The sequence below is a fragment of the Naumovozyma castellii genome, chromosome 1 (genome assembly GCF_000237345.1).
Source record: "Naumovozyma castellii chromosome 1, complete genome".
NCBI classification, from domain to species: Eukaryota; Fungi; Ascomycota; class Saccharomycetes; order Saccharomycetales; family Saccharomycetaceae; genus Naumovozyma; species Naumovozyma castellii.
The window spans coordinates 1,838,805-1,857,000 of NC_016491.1; the positions used below are offsets into that span (position 1 = coordinate 1,838,805).

At 35.9% G+C, this 18,196-nt stretch overlaps 7 protein-coding genes across 7 annotated transcripts; 4 read left to right on the plus strand and 3 right to left on the minus strand.

Annotated features, from left to right (window-relative positions):
• Positions 1-41: 41 nt before the first annotated feature.
• On the minus strand, positions 42-1,721 carry ARG2 (acetyl-CoA:L-glutamate N-acetyltransferase; the record flags this gene model as incomplete). Its single annotated transcript, XM_003673821.1, has 1 exon — positions 42-1,721. One exon carries the CDS (start codon positions 1,719-1,721, stop codon positions 42-44), a length of 1,680 nt encoding a protein of 559 aa, XP_003673869.1.
• Positions 1,722-1,946: 225 nt separating this feature from the next.
• Positions 1,947-2,594, plus strand: PSF2 (DNA replication protein PSF2; the record flags this gene model as incomplete). The annotated part of the gene is made up of 1 exon (XM_003673822.1): positions 1,947-2,594. One exon carries the CDS (start codon positions 1,947-1,949, stop codon positions 2,592-2,594), a length of 648 nt encoding a protein of 215 aa, XP_003673870.1.
• A 142-nt stretch (positions 2,595-2,736) lies between these two features.
• JEM1 (Jem1p) lies at positions 2,737-4,644 on the minus strand (the record flags this gene model as incomplete). Its single annotated transcript, XM_003673823.1, has 1 exon — positions 2,737-4,644. The coding sequence occupies one exon, from the start codon at positions 4,642-4,644 to the stop codon at positions 2,737-2,739; it is 1,908 nt and encodes a 635-aa protein (XP_003673871.1).
• Positions 4,645-5,317: 673 nt separating this feature from the next.
• Positions 5,318-9,001, plus strand: SMC3 (cohesin subunit SMC3; the record flags this gene model as incomplete). Its single annotated transcript, XM_003673824.1, has 1 exon — positions 5,318-9,001. The coding sequence occupies one exon, from the start codon at positions 5,318-5,320 to the stop codon at positions 8,999-9,001; it is 3,684 nt and encodes a 1,227-aa protein (XP_003673872.1).
• A 166-nt stretch (positions 9,002-9,167) lies between these two features.
• Positions 9,168-12,164, minus strand: NET1 (Net1p; the record flags this gene model as incomplete). The annotated part of the gene is made up of 1 exon (XM_003673825.1): positions 9,168-12,164. The coding sequence occupies one exon, from the start codon at positions 12,162-12,164 to the stop codon at positions 9,168-9,170; it is 2,997 nt and encodes a 998-aa protein (XP_003673873.1).
• A 1,115-nt stretch (positions 12,165-13,279) lies between these two features.
• On the plus strand, positions 13,280-14,083 carry NCAS0A09350 (CAP domain-containing protein; the record flags this gene model as incomplete). The annotated part of the gene is made up of 1 exon (XM_003673826.1): positions 13,280-14,083. The coding sequence occupies one exon, from the start codon at positions 13,280-13,282 to the stop codon at positions 14,081-14,083; it is 804 nt and encodes a 267-aa protein (XP_003673874.1).
• A 403-nt stretch (positions 14,084-14,486) lies between these two features.
• Positions 14,487-18,146, plus strand: SCP160 (Scp160p; the record flags this gene model as incomplete). Its single annotated transcript, XM_003673827.1, has 1 exon — positions 14,487-18,146. The coding sequence occupies one exon, from the start codon at positions 14,487-14,489 to the stop codon at positions 18,144-18,146; it is 3,660 nt and encodes a 1,219-aa protein (XP_003673875.1).
• Positions 18,147-18,196: the final 50 nt, after the last annotated feature.

Genomic DNA, 18,196 nt, shown 5'->3' on the forward strand with positions numbered 1-18,196 from the left:
ATAGAAGGAAAAGTAAATAGGATGCTTTACAAGCGAAGCTATCATTTATCCCAACTTGGTTGGATATCTCTTACATATTTGGCGTATTCTTTCAATCTTTCAATATTATTAAAGTTCTTATCACTGATCTCAGGGTCCCCATAATAAAATAACTCAAATAGACTATCTTTTTGATCTTTCTCATTTGCGGAAGCAGAATTTAGATTTAAAGACAAATCAAAAACACCAACGCTTCTTTGGAAATACCATTTATTTACTACATTATCCTTCCTGCTCCTCCAAACAACTTCTTCAGGAAACTTTTTGAATATCAGATTAAATATGATATCAGAAATCCCAAGTGATCCCTTCATTTTGGGTTTTACAGCAAATTTATCTAGATAAACAAACGGCCTTTCATCCGGTCCCTCTTTGGTTAAAATAGCTATTCCTTCATAATCCCCAATGACAATAATTGATGCAATTTTCCCGTTTATTCGTTTTAAGAAATCAGACATATTTATAGAGCGGCGGAAACTAGCATCGATAAGATCTTTCATTTTGCTCAAGTCCAACTTCAAGGAAGAGCTTAAATCTGGAGTTTTGGTATTGACATAGAATTCCTCTGGCAATCCTAGAGTATTATGCTGCGTTAGTGAAGAGAAATCAAATACTTTAATATTCACACCTTTCTTTAATACAGTGGTGACAAATATGGGATCAAGTTGCTCATTTGGTGACTCTTCCAGTTCCTCTTCTTCCAGTTCATAAACTTCATGTTTTTTGAATCTAGGTAACGAAGAGGAAATCAATGAACGATCTGTCAATAAATTGTAAACCAATGGATTCTTTGTATCAGAGGATAACGCGGCACTACTTACGGGGGTAATCAGACCTGTAGAGGATGGTGATAAATTAGATAATACAGCATCCATTAATTGTAAATCTTGGAGATGTTCTTTCACCTTCATTTCCTGTGATACAATTTCACTTTCTTTTGCGAATAGCTCCATTCTATGTAGAAGATGATCTGATTCTGGTTCTCTCAATGCAAGAACTTGCAATTGTCTCGTTAGTTCCGAATTCAACGATCCATATTCTTGTGATAAATTAATGAAGACATGCGAATTATCATATCGTTCAATGGAGGGAATACCACCAATTCTGTTCAAAATAAAGAATTTATCTATGTGGGTAGTAACATTTTGAGACAAATGATCCATGAATTTTACTACATCTTTAGCCATATACTCTGACGCTGTTTCCTCGTTATAAATATACGGTTTAATAATGGGAACCATATCGACAATGGTACCATCAAACAATTTCGCTTCAGATGACAGTACTGAATGGAATAACCCAGTTCTTGACTTTGATAGACCTTCCTTTAAATGCAGTGGATGCAATTGAGCATCTGTGATGATTTTGTCCAACAACTCAGATTGTTTCATAACTAGATTCCTATGCGTTGGTGGAATTATGCATACTGGTCTTAACCCCAGCATTCGAAGCCTCTTAATGGAATTGGACAACCTACTTAATGTTTGTGGGGAATAGGATTGTAAATGTCGGATAAAGAGGAGGCAGTGATTGACAATTTGAGGTTCATTTGTGTATTTGGATAGATAGTCTTTAGCCTCTCGTTTCGTAGTTGTGGAATTCAAAACTGAAAGTATCAAGTTCTTAGAGGATGCATTTTGTTGTTCACCTTTAAACCCGTTAGAGAAGAGATGTTTCCACATAATCTGCAAACATATATGTAAAAATAGATAGCAATTTAGGTAGCAATGGGTTGGTGTTCTTACGGTTGGTGTATTGAATGACTGTTCGAGATCATCACTCACTCTCCATTGAAAAATTCCGGTTTGAAGAATTTGTCAAAAAGTTCAAATAACAAGGTCACATTATGGGGAAATACAAAAGAAGTGTCATCCCATCCATTAGGCTTTTAGTGAACTAAGTAGCATATGTCCTTACCCAAACATTTACAGGAGACTTTTTCTCCAGAGGAAATACAATTCATAGTCGAGAATGAACCTATAAAGATCTTTCCACGTATTACGACACGTCAAAGAGTCAATATGGTAAACAAAAACGCTTCACAACATTGGAAACTGATCACGACGGATGATTGGGCTCTAAACAATATGGTTGCAACCCAATCCACCACTGTGGTTCTTTGGATAGCACTTCTATTGAAGCAACAATCCAAATGTAGTATAGTAGCTCCGGAGTGGTTGACAGTCAGAGCCCTGGATAGACATATTCAATATGAAAAGAAGAATACAGATAGATTTAGCGAACTGCCCTGGAATTGGCTAGTACTTGCTCGGATATTATTTAATAGGGCACCAGAAGATTTTCATGATCCAGTTCATGAGCTGAGAAGCAGAATACAAGACTTGAGGGAAATCAGACAAACAAAGGTATTAAAAGGTTTGAAGTATTTGAATGAATCGCATTTGCAGTTAGACAATTTGAGTCTTTTGGAGATTAATGAGCTGAGACCGTTTATTGTGGACATCATGGATAAATTAAGAGAGATCCATAGTGCAGCAGTAGTGGCAGGAAATGAAGATGGCAACAATGAAGAAGATGATTTTGATTTTTCTTGAAGAATTAATACAGAACACAGAGAAAATCACACCAAACTGCATCATTTAATGACTTAATAGACTTATAAATGCATAATAAAATGATTCTATGTAATAATAAAGTAGAGAAAAATTCTTTAAAGACTATATTTCTTATTTATTCTCAAAAGTTCATTTTGAAATGCGGATTGCCGCCAAAGGGGAAACCTTGTTGTTGGAACATTCTGCCAAAATCAAAATTCTGAGCACCTCCATTTGCCATACCATTATGATTCCCTGATCTGTTTAGATCATATTCATTCCTCTTGGTTTCGTCACTTAAAACTTCGTAAGCTTCATTGATTTCTGACATCTTTTCCTGTATCTTTTTTTGTTCCTTTTCTGATAATTGACCTTGTTTATCTGGGTGAAATTTTTTGGTCAAGTTTAAATAAGATTTCCTAATATCTTTGGCCCCTGCGTCCTTTGATACATCCAATATTTTGTAATAATCTTTATTAGAAGCCATTGGAGGTTGCTGTTGCTGTTGTTGTCTCTGTTGCTGTTGATATTGTTGTTGATAGAACCTTTGCTGCTGCTGTTGTTGCTGTTGATATTGCTGCTGCTTATGTCTCTCCATTAAACGGTGAATAATATCGATTTGTTTCTTCACAAATTTATTTTTGGCATCTTGTAAGTGTTCACCATTGAAAAACTTAGAAAGTGATTCAATCATATTGTTGGAAAGTCTTTTGGGATGTTTTCTCAATATCTGATTTATCATATGCATAGTCAAATGTGGGTATGTTTCCCATGTTTTCTTTAATGTCTCATCTGACAGTGGTTCACCAGTTCTCAACGAACTTTTGAATTCACTCAGTTGAGTAGAAGTTAGGCATTCTTTAATTGCCTTTGAACAAAAGGATGCGGTCTTTGACTTTGTTGCTGGGTTCTCCACTGTCGCCTGGCAAAACATGGTATCAATGAACTTGAAGTATTCAGTTGTTGCAATGTTTAAAGTGTTCGGATCAATAACATTAAAATTGAATCTGGAAGCCATTGGTAGTTCTTGTTCAAACAATGACTTTAAAGATTCCTCAGCAAAATACTTGACCAATTGATAATTGTTCTCGAAATTATATTCAGTAGGATCAGGCATCTTGATACATGGCTTTTTATCGACAAAATAAAATTCCACTATATGGTTCCAATCAATCATACCGTCCGTTAACTGAGAATAGGTTTGTGGATCAAGTATATTTTTTCTTTTGGGATTGATTTTGTTCATTTTCGAAGAGAACAGGGTCAGTCTTTTACAAAGTGGGTTGTCCATGTCAATATTTAAACACTTCCTTAGATGCGTAGGTTCCATATTCAGTATGAATAATTGTACGACTGAAGCGTAATAATGCAAAGTTAATCTTTGCTTTAAAGTTAGAATAGACCGATGTTTTTCTAATATTGTTTCTATTGAATGAACGAGATCATAACCCAATGAGATATTATCCATCCCATCATTTGCTAATTCCCGTAGCAAGACATTGACATTTATGACAAGAGTCTCCAAGTGATATGGTGATATCTCTAACAGGTGACCAAGTTCAGTGCCAGCAGAAGTAAAATCCATCATTTGCAATTTTTCAAATATAGTATTATTTAAAACTAAGAAACTCACCAATTTATCTTTATCACCCTTAAAGCCTGTCCATTCACCAAATTGAGCATGCAAAGTCTGAAGCCTCTTGTCGGCCAATATAGCATATGCATCATCTTTATTACTACCACTTTCGGATCCAATTGTTTCAAACATTTTCATGGCCTTATAATCTTGCCCAACTGTCAAATGAATGAGTCCCGCATTATACGAAAGTTTATTAATCAACGACTCCAATTCGCTTGCAGAGTCAACAGAATCTTCCTTTTGGCAATGTCGTATCTGTGAAATTAACTGTTCGTAACGAGGCAGTGAGGTAGCATCTAGCCTGAGATCTCCAGCCAATGTCTGAAACTCCTTAAGATCGCAGTTCACACCGAGGCACGGGCGCAATAATACTGCTATGAAAAGGGACACACACAGTAGATAATACATCATTGTGGAGATCTGTGGGAGTTCTCGAGAGAATGGTTGGCTCACATTGGTATTGACCAAGTACTAACGTTTTGAAACTTTTTGATGACAAGTCATCATTAAGAAAAAGTCTATTACGGTATCCATGGAGTTTTTCCGCCCTATATTACGTAAGCCCTACTGCAGGGTATTTTTCTAATCAATAAAGGGAGAACAATATTTAGTTCCAAATTAAACGTTGTGTTAAATTGGGAATACAATAACTTGAATTTTAACATAGGTTTATTCTGTTTTGTTGAAAAAATAAGGAAAGTTAAAGCTGGGGGTGCTCCTCTCTGTTTTGAACTGACGACTGGTGCATTCTTTCATCCTCCTTAAAGAAACAGGGAAAAAAGTCTAATTCCATTGTCTTCATCTGAACTTAAGGAAAAATGTACCTATAAACCATTTTTCTACGCAACGAAGGATAAAAGATTAAATGATCATATTGTCTAAGTGGAATAAGTCCAATATTTTAAGCGCCCAACTCTACAATTGTACCTGAAAGTTACCCTCACTCTAAAACGAACGCGACGCGTCAAAATAAAAAAATTAATAATTGATAATAAAGATATTTCGAAATCGAAACGCGTAGCAGGCAGATCTGTACTAAACTACATCAGTATTGACTATCTAAAAGACCACCAATCATCTAGATATGTATATAAAGAGAGTGGTGATAAAGGGGTTTAAAACTTACAGGAATCAAACTGTTATTGACGATTTTTCTCCACATCATAACATTGTCATTGGATCCAATGGGTCAGGTAAATCTAACTTCTTTTCTGCAATTAGATTTGTTTTAAGTGACGATTACTCCAATTTGAAAAGAGAAGAAAGACAGGGGCTTATTCATCAGGGATCTGGTGGCTCTGTGATGAGTGCTTCAGTGGAAATTGTTTTCCATGATCCGGAACATAAGATGATCTTACCTTCTGGTGTCGTTCCTAGGGAAAATAATGATGAAATTTGTATTAGAAGAACCGTTGGGTTGAAAAAGGACGATTACCAGTTGAATGATAGGAATGTTACAAAGGGAGATGTAGTGAGAATGCTGGAAAGTACTGGATTTTCCATGAGCAATCCTTATAATATTGTACCCCAAGGAAAAATTATATCATTGACTAATGCAAAGGATAAAGAAAGACTACAATTGCTGGAAGATGTTGTTGGTGCTAAATCGTTTGAGGTTAAATTGAAAGCGTCTTTGAAAAAAATGGAGGAAACAGAACAAAAGAGAGCACGAATTGCTAAAGAAATGGATGAGCTAAATTCTAAATTGAAGGAAATGGAACAAGAAAGGAAGGAACTGGAAAAATATAACGCTCTTGAAAAAAACAGGAAAGTTTTCCAATTCACACTATACGATAGAGAGTTGAACGATATTATTAATCAAGTTGAAAGGTTGGACGACGATTATAATGTCACAGCAAATTCTTCAGAACAATATATTAAAGAACTAGATAAGAGAGAAGAAATTATTTCCAACATTTCCAAAAATTTATCCGAAATTGATTCGACTTTGAAAATTAAGACAACAACAGATTTACCACAGGCTAAATCACGACATTCCGAATTAACAAACCAATTAACGAATCTTCAAGTACAAATTAAGGATCTTAAATTGCAAATAAAGGCCCAGGAAAGACAAGCAAACTCAGATCAAAAGACGCTTGATATCATTAACGATGAAATACAGAAACGTGAACAGAAATTATCAAGCATATCTCCAAAATTCCAAGAGTTATCTAAAGAAGAATTGAAGTTTAAACTGCAATACAATAAATTGCAGCAAAGACAGCGAGACCTTCTATTGAAAAAAGGAAGGTATGCAAGATTTGCTTCAATAGAAGAGCGTAACGAATGGATTCAGAACGAAATTGAAGAGTCGGATAAAACGTTACAGGGCCTTGTTGACATCAAAAATAAAATTTTAATTGAACGTGATGAGATTAATTCCAAGGTGCGTTCTCTTGATGAAGATATTGATAATTTAAATGATTCCATTGAGGGACCCAATGTAACCGGTGAGTTAGAAGTTATTCAAGATGAACTAGAAAAATTGAAAAGTGAATATGCTGCTAGCATCGATAAACGTAAGGAATTATGGAGGAATGAGCAAAAAATAGAAACTGTCTTACAAAACCTATTAGAAAATGTTAAGGTTTTGGAACGAAATGTGAACGAAACAATGGATAGGTCACTGGCCAATGGTATAAAAAGTGTTAAGGAGATTGCAACAAAATTAAAATTACCAGAAGATTCCGTCTTTGGTACTCTTGGTGAGCTCATAAATGTTAATGAAAAATATAAAATTTGTGCTGAGGTAGTAGGTGGTAATTCCCTTTTCCATATTGTGGTTGATACGGAAGAGACTGCGACAATAATAATGAAGGAGCTATACAAGATGAAAGGTGGGAGGGTGACGTTTATTCCTTTGAATCGAATTTACCTCGACGCCAACATTCAATATCCACCAAATGATCAAACATCGTTCACACCACTAATCAACAAGATTAAGTATGATCAAAGGTTTGACAAGGCTGTGAGACACATTTTTGGGAAAACAATTGTTGTTAAAGATTTAACTACAGGTTTAAGAATTTCTAAAAAATTTAAATTGAACTCCATCACTTTAGATGGAGATAGGGCAGATAAGAGAGGTGTCTTAACAGGTGGTTACTATGACCAATATAAACAGTCAAGATTAGATTCATTGAGTACCTTAAATGAATCAACAGCTAAGCATAGAGAACTATCTCTAGAATTAACATCCATTAAACAGGCAATACAAGAAGTCGATTCTAATATTGATACGTTGAATAACTCTATCAGGAAACATAATACCAATCGAGAGTCTTTACTTTCAAATATCGAAGGGATGAAGAGCAAATTAAGGAATAAAAAAAATGATAAAATACTGTTAGAAGAAAGCTTGCAAGCGCTTGCAATAAAAACTGAGAAGAATGAAATCAATATCAGAGTGACAGCGGATAAAAAGGAAACCTATGTTAAGGATATGTCAAGTGAATTTAACAGTGAGCTTTCATTAGTTGAGAAAGAAGAATTAGAAGTTACTAGTATATCATTACTCGAAATTGAGAAAAAACTTACTCTAACAACAGAAAACCTAGAGACTGTTACATCTGAGATGAATTCCCTAAATGCAGAACTGAATTCGAAACTGTTTCCCCAGAAACAAGATATTTTAAGTCAAATGTCTCAAGAGGGGCTCTCCTACTTATCAAGCTTAAGACGTGATGTTGACTCAATGACTTCCAAACTAGAAGCTGTACAAAACCAATGTAACTCGGCACTTCAACACGTTGATACCATTCAGAAGGAGATAGAAGATTTGAAAAGTGAGAAAAGAAATAACGACAAGATTTTGGAAAAAGCAAATTCACAACAAAGATTACTGTTAAAAAAACTTGAAACCTTCCAAAAAGATGTTGAAAAGACAATGATTAAGAAAACTGCCTTAATAACAAGACGTGATGAATTACAACAAAAAATCAGAGAAATCGGTTTGCTTGCCGAAGACGCCTTGAATGCTTTTAATGATTTATCCAGTGAGGAGTTATTAAAAAGATTAAACTCAGTAAGTGAAGATATTTCTGGATTGAAAAACGTAAATAAAAGGGCCTATGAAAACTTTAGAAAATTTGATGAAAAGCAGAAAGAATTAGTGGAAAGAGCAACTGAACTTGACGAATCCAAGACCTCAATCCAAGACTTAATAACCCGTTTAAGACAACAGAAGGTGACTGCAGTTGATTCTACATTCTTAAAGGTTGCAGAAAATTTTGAAACTGTATTTGAAAAGCTAGTGCCAATAGGTAAAGCAAAGTTAATAATCCATAGGGTGGACAATAATGCAAGAATGGAAACGAATTCGAACGATGACGATGTTGATATGGATCAGGAAGATGAGGTAATTAATAATAATGAATCAATTTATACCGGTGTTTCAATATCTGTTTCCTTCAACTCAAAAGAAAATGAACAGCTCCACGTGGAACAATTATCTGGAGGTCAAAAAACGGTTTGTGCAATCGCTCTTATTTTGGCAATTCAAATGGTTGATCCTGCCCCATTCTATCTTTTTGATGAAATTGATGCCGCATTGGATAAACAATACAGAACTGCGGTTGCAAATATCATTAAACAATTGTCAGTTAATGCTCAGTTCATATGCACCACGTTCAGAACTGATATGCTACAAGTTGCGGACCGTTTCTTTAGGGTAAAATACGAGAATAAGATATCCACTGTGATAGAGGTAGATAAGCAGGATGCCATCAATTTTATCAAAGGTAACAACAAATATGCTGAAGTGTGAAATTATATAGGTAACAAGAAAACACTATAAATAATAGCCTCGACTAAATATTTGGAAAATATAATAGCAGATAAGCTGACACAAATTGCTATAAATTTTATGATATTCAAAGACATACGAATATTTGTTTGAATTTTTGTATATGGATAAGTATATACGTAACTACTCATTTCTGTTTTGATTCTCGAATAAGTGATGCGAACCCACTACTCCGTTTCTTCTTTTTCTTTCCCAACTGTGTTTTAGTAGATATCGGGTCAAGACTGTGTTCTTCTCCTTTATTATCTAAGGTGGAGTCACTAGATGAACTATCTGAATCAGAGCTCGTTAAATTATCATCAGTTTCGTCTGTCTCATTTAGCTCGACATTCTTAACTTTCGAAATGAAGTTCGGTTGTGAAGCGTTCAAGCGTTTCTCTTTAACATCGGGGATTCCCTTATATATTAGATCAGAAAGAGAATTCAAAGATGGTCTAACCTTAGGCGGTAACCCGTTATGGAGCATAGTGTTGACTTTCGTAGGAGTGGGTTTGTTTGAAATTGGCGAGCTTAGAAGTTCTGTAAGTGGAACTTTCCCAGGGGTTACATTATCACTTTGTTGCATTCTCCCTCCATCCGATACAATCTTACCACTACTGTTTTGTTTCTTGTCACCATGTGCTCTAGATACATCAGCAACATTATTCTTCGAATTTTTAAAATTAACTTCTTCATCAACCTCTGACGATGAATCTGAAGTTGTTTCATTCAGAGAGTCAGATTCCTCATTTATTGAAACAGTGAAACTGTCATCGTTAATAGAACTCGGTCCTATTAACGAGAATGAGTTAGGTTTTTGTTTAGAAAATTTAGCTTTTAGATTCTTCAATTTTTCGCTACTGGATGGTAATTTTGTTAATTCTTGTATTTTATCTTGCTCTATTTTGTTATTTTCTGTGACACCTGCGGACATTTGCAACTCTTTAACATGTTCTATCATGTCCCCACTTGATCGGCTGAAGGCACCTGAGGATGTAACCAACTTAGGAACCACTGCTTCTTTCAATGCATGCGCTTTTATAACCTTCACTTTGTTATTTTCTGTTATCATTACCCTTTCCATCTCTTCAGAATCAGCTGTTTCAATCCCACTGCTAGAGTCCTCGTCACTTGAAAATTCTTCCTGCTCAGAATTATCGAAGACCTCCTCGTTGCTTTCTTCTTGCTCTTCCTCACCTTCCTTTGATTGATTTCTTGCAAGTTGTGATCCAGAGAGTAATTGTGCTGCTCGCTTAGCAGCAGATCTTGGTGTCCTTTCTGGTAAAATATTTCTGGGATCAGGCTTAGAGTTATCAATATCTTTATACAATACAGTAGTATAGGGTTTTCTGCGTTGAGATTTCGATTTTGAACCCTTAAGCCAACTTGGTATCTTAAGAGATTCGCCTTCAAAAATTTTGAGCACATCAACCTTCTGTAAGCTCACATTAGTTGAGTTTTTGTCTCCTCGGCCAGGTGGGTTGATTCGTACTGTAGTGTTAGCTTCATCTTCATCATCTGTCTCCTCAGATGGAGTAATTTGCCCGTTTCTATTTTGATGCTTGTCGGTAGGCGGTAACGTCGATCCTACCTCAGATTCATTGGTGAGCAGCTCACGTTCCTCATCACCAATAAAGGAAGGAGTTATATTAGATTGCTTTTCCACGGCATTTTTGCTTGTATGTTTAATGTTATTATCAGTATCTTCAGTTTTATCATTATCATCTCTGTTTTCTTGAGTTATGGGCTTAAATAAATGACTTAAATTATTATCTTCTACCCTAGAACGCCTATTATCTATTTCTGAGAGCAAATCATTTTGAACACGAGCCACATTCTTATCTAAAGGTAATTCTGCAAGTTGCATTGAATCAGGATTATTTTCTTCATTTGGACTATTTTTCACAGGTGATCCATTATTATCTGCTATGGAGCTTTGGCGCTGTAGCGTCGGTCTAGAATGAGTGCTTGAATCCGAGCTTATGTTCTCATCAGAGTAACTGCTTGAAACACCTGTAAGAAAAGGTCTCTTCATGGGAAGTCTCTCTGATTTTTCAGGGAGTAGAGATGCAGGACTAGATGGGCCTGCCTTTAGTACTTTTTCAACTTCAGTAATTTTAGGTTCTGGGATATTTTTTAGCACAGCAGAGTTTACCCTTCTATTTGAATTCGAAGATAACCTTTGTGTACTATTTTCCTTGTTATTTGGAATAAATTGAAGACTGTTGCTTGTATGGCTTTCAGATACAACCCTTTGGCCTGTCAAAGTTACTCTATTGGGAGTCATTGTGGTCATTATCGGTGTTCCCAATAGTAAACGTTGTTGTTTTGATTTATCAGGATCTACTACCTCTGATCTTGAAACACTGTCATCTTTTGCAATGCCATCTATTTTTTTTGAACGATCAATACCAGAACTAACACGAATTTGAGGTGATTGGGGTTGTGCAGGAGGAGGTAAAAATGACCTGTCTGCAGCATTTCTATCTTCCTCATTTTCTAATTGTTCATCAATATCAGGATATATTTGTTGTGCTAACGGTGTTGATATTCTTCTTCCAACATTTGAGGGAGTTTTCGTTGATGATATGGCAAGATATTGTTTCCTCGGAATACCATAAACCCCATTTGCCTGTTGTTGGGAAACCTTATTGGAAAGTGGCTGGTATGAGCCAGTATTTGATTTTCTTCTCTTAATACTTTTATAATTTGAAACCTGCTCAAGTGATTGAAAATCTATATCATTCTTAAGTATAACTTTAACCAGATTACTTGAACTAAAGACTTCCTCAACTATAAAATCAGGATCCAAATCACAATCAGTACTATCCCGAAGGGTCTCAATTTCTAGTTCTTCAGATAAATCTGGATACATGCTTTCGCATTTTTCTACTATTTCACCAGAAAGTGTAAACAGATCATTAGTTGGTTTCGTAAACAATAAAAACTTCTTATTCTTTGTTGGAATTGAAAAATTTAAAGGAAGACCAAAAGATAGAAAACGATTATATGGATATTGGAATGAATTTTCTGTAGATGGTATAAAAGATCTTGTATGGTTTAACTGCGAATTTTCTATCGATGTTTGCTGAGCTAATTGACCATTTTGAGGGACCAATTCTACCTGCAGTCTAAACATTGACATAGTTACGCCCTTCCTAGTGGTTTAGTCCTCAGTTTTGGAATGGCTGCTGGGAGTTTACTATTTCAAGATTTAGTTAAGATATAACGTTTACGCTAGAAACAATTTTTCAGATTGGCCGCTACAAAAAATTGAGAGAAAATTCAATAGTCAATATAAAAGCAAAGACAATTCTTTAAAAAGGTATTAATGTTCTCCGTCGTCCTCGAGCATATACCAATGTTTTACCTCATTTAGATACTATGCCAAAGTAGCTTTAGTAAAAAGGCTTACTCATTCAGTTCATTATTGGGTGATATTTAAACGCAACAACTCCACGGTTGATACACAAAAAAAATGTAAGTTACTGTGTTTCCCAGTATTCAATATGTTTGTAGCTCACCTCTAATCTTACTTTTTATTATTCTCTTTCTTAATCATCATTTCTAAAGTGGATGCTTATATTATTATCGTTCGATGGATGGACTACGAGCTATAATCATCAAATCGAAGATCTGGCACCATGAAAAAAAGTACCTTCCTAGTATTACCAAAAAAATTTCAAGTTTTTTATGCAGAGGTTCTTACTTGACGTTACGTATTAGTTGCGAGTGCATATTTAAGAAATATCATTTTTCGGTATTCACTGATACCCAAAAAATGATTAAGCAACTTTCCTTCTCAAAGACAGTGTATGATTTACCAACCAAATTGCATTCTACGCATGTCCCAAAGCTTATTCGGATAGTTGGAACACCATTTTCTTGTATTTCCTGGATTTATGATTTTATACTTTTCTCATGCAATGATTTGCAAGGAACCCTGCTCAGAAAACACCGCAGAAAACAGATCTAACCCTCTCCGCATTCTTTCTCGATAATACGTAATTTTACGTAAATATTAAGTATTGCCTGGAGTTGATATAGTACTGGATTCCACGGGAATAAGATTATCATTATGTTCTGGTGGTTGGTAATGAAGATGGAAGAATTTCGTTAGCATCGGAGAAGAAACATTATTTAAACAGACTGAATACTCAATTACAGAATGCATATTGAAAGGTGATCTGTTTTACTGTTGCAAAAATTACCAAGAAAAGTCCATCTCTAACATCCCACATTCCTTTACTGAAAGCCAAAATGAAGGCTTCCCTCTTTTTATTGATTAGCTTAGCTATGCTAGTAGATTCTGCCCCAATCGTGACAAAACACACTGTTACCCAAACCATCAATGCTTTAGTTTATGTAGACGGCACTAAAACTATAACTACATTTGCCACTGCCAGCAATGTGAATGCAACGTCGACATCTAAAGTTCCTTTATTAAATGCAACTGTCTCTGAGGCTGCCTTCCAAGCCTTACGTTCTGCACTACAACAGCAAAGTGAAGTTGCAACTTCAACATCAGATTCAACTACAGCCACAATGCCTGCTGAGAAATCTGCCACCTCTGAAGTAGTAACACCAGCTACTACAACAACCGCTGCGGTATCAGATGCACAACAGACAGATTTATCCGATTTTCAAAGCTCTCTTTTAGAAGAGCACAATAAGAAGCGAGCATTGCACGAAAATACTGGTCCATTGACATGGTCAGAGGAACTAGCCCAATACGCACAAGCTTATGCTGACAATCATTACAATTGTGATGGTCAATTGATTCATTCTGGTGGGCCATATGGTGAAAATTTAGCTGCCGGGTACACTCTTCTGGGTTCCGTCGACGCTTGGTATAATGAGATTTCCGAATATGATTATTCCAATCCTGGTTTCTCAGAATCTACAGGTCATTTCACTCAGCTAGTTTGGAAAGATACGTCTCAGGTTGGATGTGCCATTAAATCTTGTAACAATGCCTGGGGGACGTATCTCATCTGTTCTTACAATTCAGCTGGAAACTTTGATGGTGAGTATGAAGCTAATGTTTTACCATTAATCAATTGAACCCTTTGACTTTCTTTCATATATATTTGCATTTTTTATAGTTTAAAACAACCTCATGACAATGGTACTGACACTTTATATATACAAATTTAGCCCTCTTGAGCCCTAATTATTTAACCCTATGTTTTTAGTAGGGCTAAAACTATTATGAGGGTAACGATTGTTTGTTTGGCGTTTTTTGCTCGGAATGGAAAATCAAAGAAAGAACAACTGTCAATTTTCAACAGAATTATCAAGGCTCGTTCTGCAAAAGTCACTTAAGTTTCAAACTTGTCAAAATTAAACAATTCAAGTTAGTTTGATTTAACACTCTTCCCACAGTTTTTTTTTATCTATATCTAATCAGATAATTACCTAGTTTCCCTTTTTGTCTCCCTTGGTTTGCCACGTTTCCCCTGTTATAATGTCCGTTTTCCCAGAAGATCAAAACCAGTCAATCGTTAATGAATCTGCATCCACCATGTTGTCAGTTTCTGAAACTGATAACGGTGTAGAGACTGCTGTTACTACTGAAGAAACTGCTTCTGAAGAAAAGCCTGCTCCAGTGCCTGTTCCTCTTCCATCCTTGAAAGATTTACCTTCTTTGGGTTCCAATTCCATATTTGCGAACTCTAAAGTTACCTGGGGTCCAAACATGCAACCATCTCCTCCAATCTCATGCTCTCCATCTTTGTCTTCCTCTCTTTCTCCATCTCCAGTTAGCGGTGCTAAACGTATGCGTTCAAAAAATATCCAGGAATCTTTCACTTTGGATTTACAATCTCAATTATCCATTACTAAACCTGAATTGTCTCGTATTGTTCAATCTGTTAAGCAAGCTTACAATGTGTCCGTCGAGTCTACTTTGTCTAAGAATTCTCGTACTTTCTTGATCTCTGGTGTCGCTACCAAAGTACAAGATGCTAAGAGAGATTTAGTTAAACAATTAACCAGACCAATTGATGATGTCATGACTGTTCCAGCTAGATGTAGAGCTGCTATCATTGGTTCTGGTGGTAAGACAATTCGTGGAATCTCCGAACAATATGATGTCACAATCAATTTGGCTAGAGAAAATAATCCTGATTCATACGATGAGGATTTGAACGATTTCACTGCAAATGTTAACTTCCATGGTGATTTTGAATCTGTGAATATGGCCAAACGTAGAATCGAAGAAATTGTTAAGGAAGAAACTAAAACTTTAAGTTTGAGAGTTCCTGTTAAAGATGAAAAAATTATTCCATTTATCGATTTGTCCGCTATTACTGTTCCTGAAGGTGTCAAATGTAACTTCTACCGTGATACTGCTGAAGTGAACATTTCTGGTCCACGTGATGATGTTAAAGCCACTAAGACTGGTGTTCAAGATTACTTGAATCAATTATCTTCCACTTTGACTGAGGAAAAGATTAAGATTCCAACTAAATTCCAATTCTTAATTGATACCAAGGCCTTGAAAAAAGAGTTTAATGTTATTGTTACTTTCCCATCTGATCCAACTGATGAATTAGTTTCATTTGTGGGTCAAAAGGACAAAGTTACTGAGGCCATTGCATTTGCCAGAGCCAATTCCAAGACTTTCACTGTGGATTCTCTGGATATTTCAAAGTCACATAGTAAGAATTTAGCTCATGCTAAAAACTTAGCCTTGTACTTCACCAAGTACCCAGCTTTGAAAGACATCAAGGAGGCTTATCCAGAGGTTAAAATTGTGTTACCTGCCCCATCATTATTAAAGGATGCGGCTAGTGTTGTCATCAATATTAGCGCTAAATCTGAATCAGCTAATGAAATCAAATTTGCTCGTAAGGAATTAATTAACTTTGTTAATACCATTACTCCATTAGATACCCTAACCATTACTGATTTGGATTACGAATTATTCCATAAGTCAATCAAGAGTACTCTATTGGCTACTGAAGACAAGGTTCCATTTATTCAATTGGGTGATTATTTCCCAGGTAATGATTCGATTGTATTATTCTATAGTTCTCCTGAAGAAGATTTCAAGCCTTCAGCCGAAGAAATTAATGCTGAACTAGAAAAGGTCAACGCTTCTTTGGAACCATTACGTGCTAAATTGAATAAAATGACCAACAAGGTCTACACTTTGGATGCTAAGATCCAAGATGACTTATTGAGTCCATCTAGTGCTACTCTACATTTAATTCTAGAAGATGTTTCCAAGGAAGAAGGTAATCTTCAAATTAAATTGCATACTCCAGAGGCCAACAAGGTCACTATTAGAGGTGATGATAAAGCAGTTAAGACTGCTAATAAGGCATTGACAAGCATTGTTGAAAATCCAACTAAAAAGTCTAAGATTACTGTTGAAGTCGCCAGTAATTCAATTGCTAGACTAGTAGGTACAAAGGGTTCTAACTTGAATGAAATTCGTGAAAAATTTGATTGTCAAATCGATGTTCCAAACCACGACGAAATTAAGGACAAAACCGCTGAAATCGTCTTGACTGGCCAAGAATACAATTTAGAACAAGCTAAGAAATTCATTGCCGCTGAAGCTAAGAAATGGGCTGATATTGTTACCAAAGAATTAGTAGTTCCTCAAAAATACCATGGTAGTCTGATTGGTGCTAACGGTGTCTACCGTAACCGTTTACAAGATAAATACAGTGTTTTCATCAATTTCCCAAGAGATAGTGACATTGTCACTATCAGAGGTCCTTCCCGTGGTGTTAAGCAGGCTTTCACTGAATTAAGTGCTTTATTGGATTTTGAAAGAGAAAATGGTTATAAGAAAATCGTTGTTGTCCCAGCTGAACATGTACCAAGAATTATCGGTAAAGCTGGTGCCAATATCAATGATATTAGAGCAGATTTCGGCGTCGAGATGGATTTCTTACAGAAGAGTACTGATCCAAAGGTTCAAGAAACTGGTGAAGTGGAATTAGAGATAACTGGTACTAGAGCTGCCATTAACGAGGCTGCCAATAAGGTTCAAGAAATTATTGACGAAGCTGCTGATTTTGACAGTGAAACTTTATCTGTTGCTCGTAAATATCACAGAATTATTGTTGGTTCTGGTGGTCACAACTTAAGAGATATAATTTCAAAGGCCGGTGGTGATGATATCAGAAACAAAAACATTGATATTCCAAACGCTAATTCTGAAAGTGATGTAATAACTGTTCAAGGTCCAAAGAAATTTGTCGCTAGTGTCTTGAAGCAAATCAACAAGATTGTTGAAGATGGTGAAAACAGTGTTACCAAGACTTTGGAAATTCCAGAAGAAAGACATGGTGCTTTGGTTGGTCCAGGTGGTATGATTCGTCGTCAATTAGAAACTGAGTTCAATGTTATTTTAGAAGTACCTCATAAAAACGAAACTGGCCCAGTTAGAATAACTGGTTTACCAGAAAATGTTGAAAAGGCTGAAAAGAAAATTTTGACTGAAATTGTTAGAGATAGTTTCGACCGTGAATTATCTGTTCCAGCCTCATTGCATGAATTTGTTTCTGAAAGAGGTGCTTTCACTCAAAAGTTAAGAATTGAGGAATTTGTTAATGTTAAACATGGAAACGCCTCCAGAAGAGCAACTCGTTTAAACCGTTCCAATGTTGTCATTCCTGTTGAAAAGGTCCGTCCTGCAACTGAAGACGAAAAGAAGGAACAATTCAGAGCTGTCATTGAAGAAGTTGGTGAACCTCGTAATGATAAAGAAGATGGTGATATTCCATGGAGATTAACGTATGAGCCAATTGATTTCAGTGAAGTTTTAAGTGAAGATTCAGATGAAACTAAGGAGGCTACACCAAAGGTAGAAATTGATGAAGCCAAGAAGGAAGAAACATTAAATAAGGTTGTTAAAATGATTGAAGACAGGGTTGCCAAGGCTGCTTCTTCAACTTTTGCAGGCTACATTTGGTGTGCTGATCCAAGAAAATTCAATAAGGTTGTCGGTCCAGGTGGTTCTAACATTAAGAAGATCAGAGACGCTGCCGATGTTATTATTAATGTCCCAAGAAGGTCTGATAAAGTCAATGATGTTATCTATGTTAGAGGTACCAAGGAAGGTGTTGAAAAAGCAGAAGCACTTATTTTGCAAGCTTTGAAGCATTAAGCAACGGATTACATTTGATGCATCTTTGTATAATTTTATTTACTTTTGTA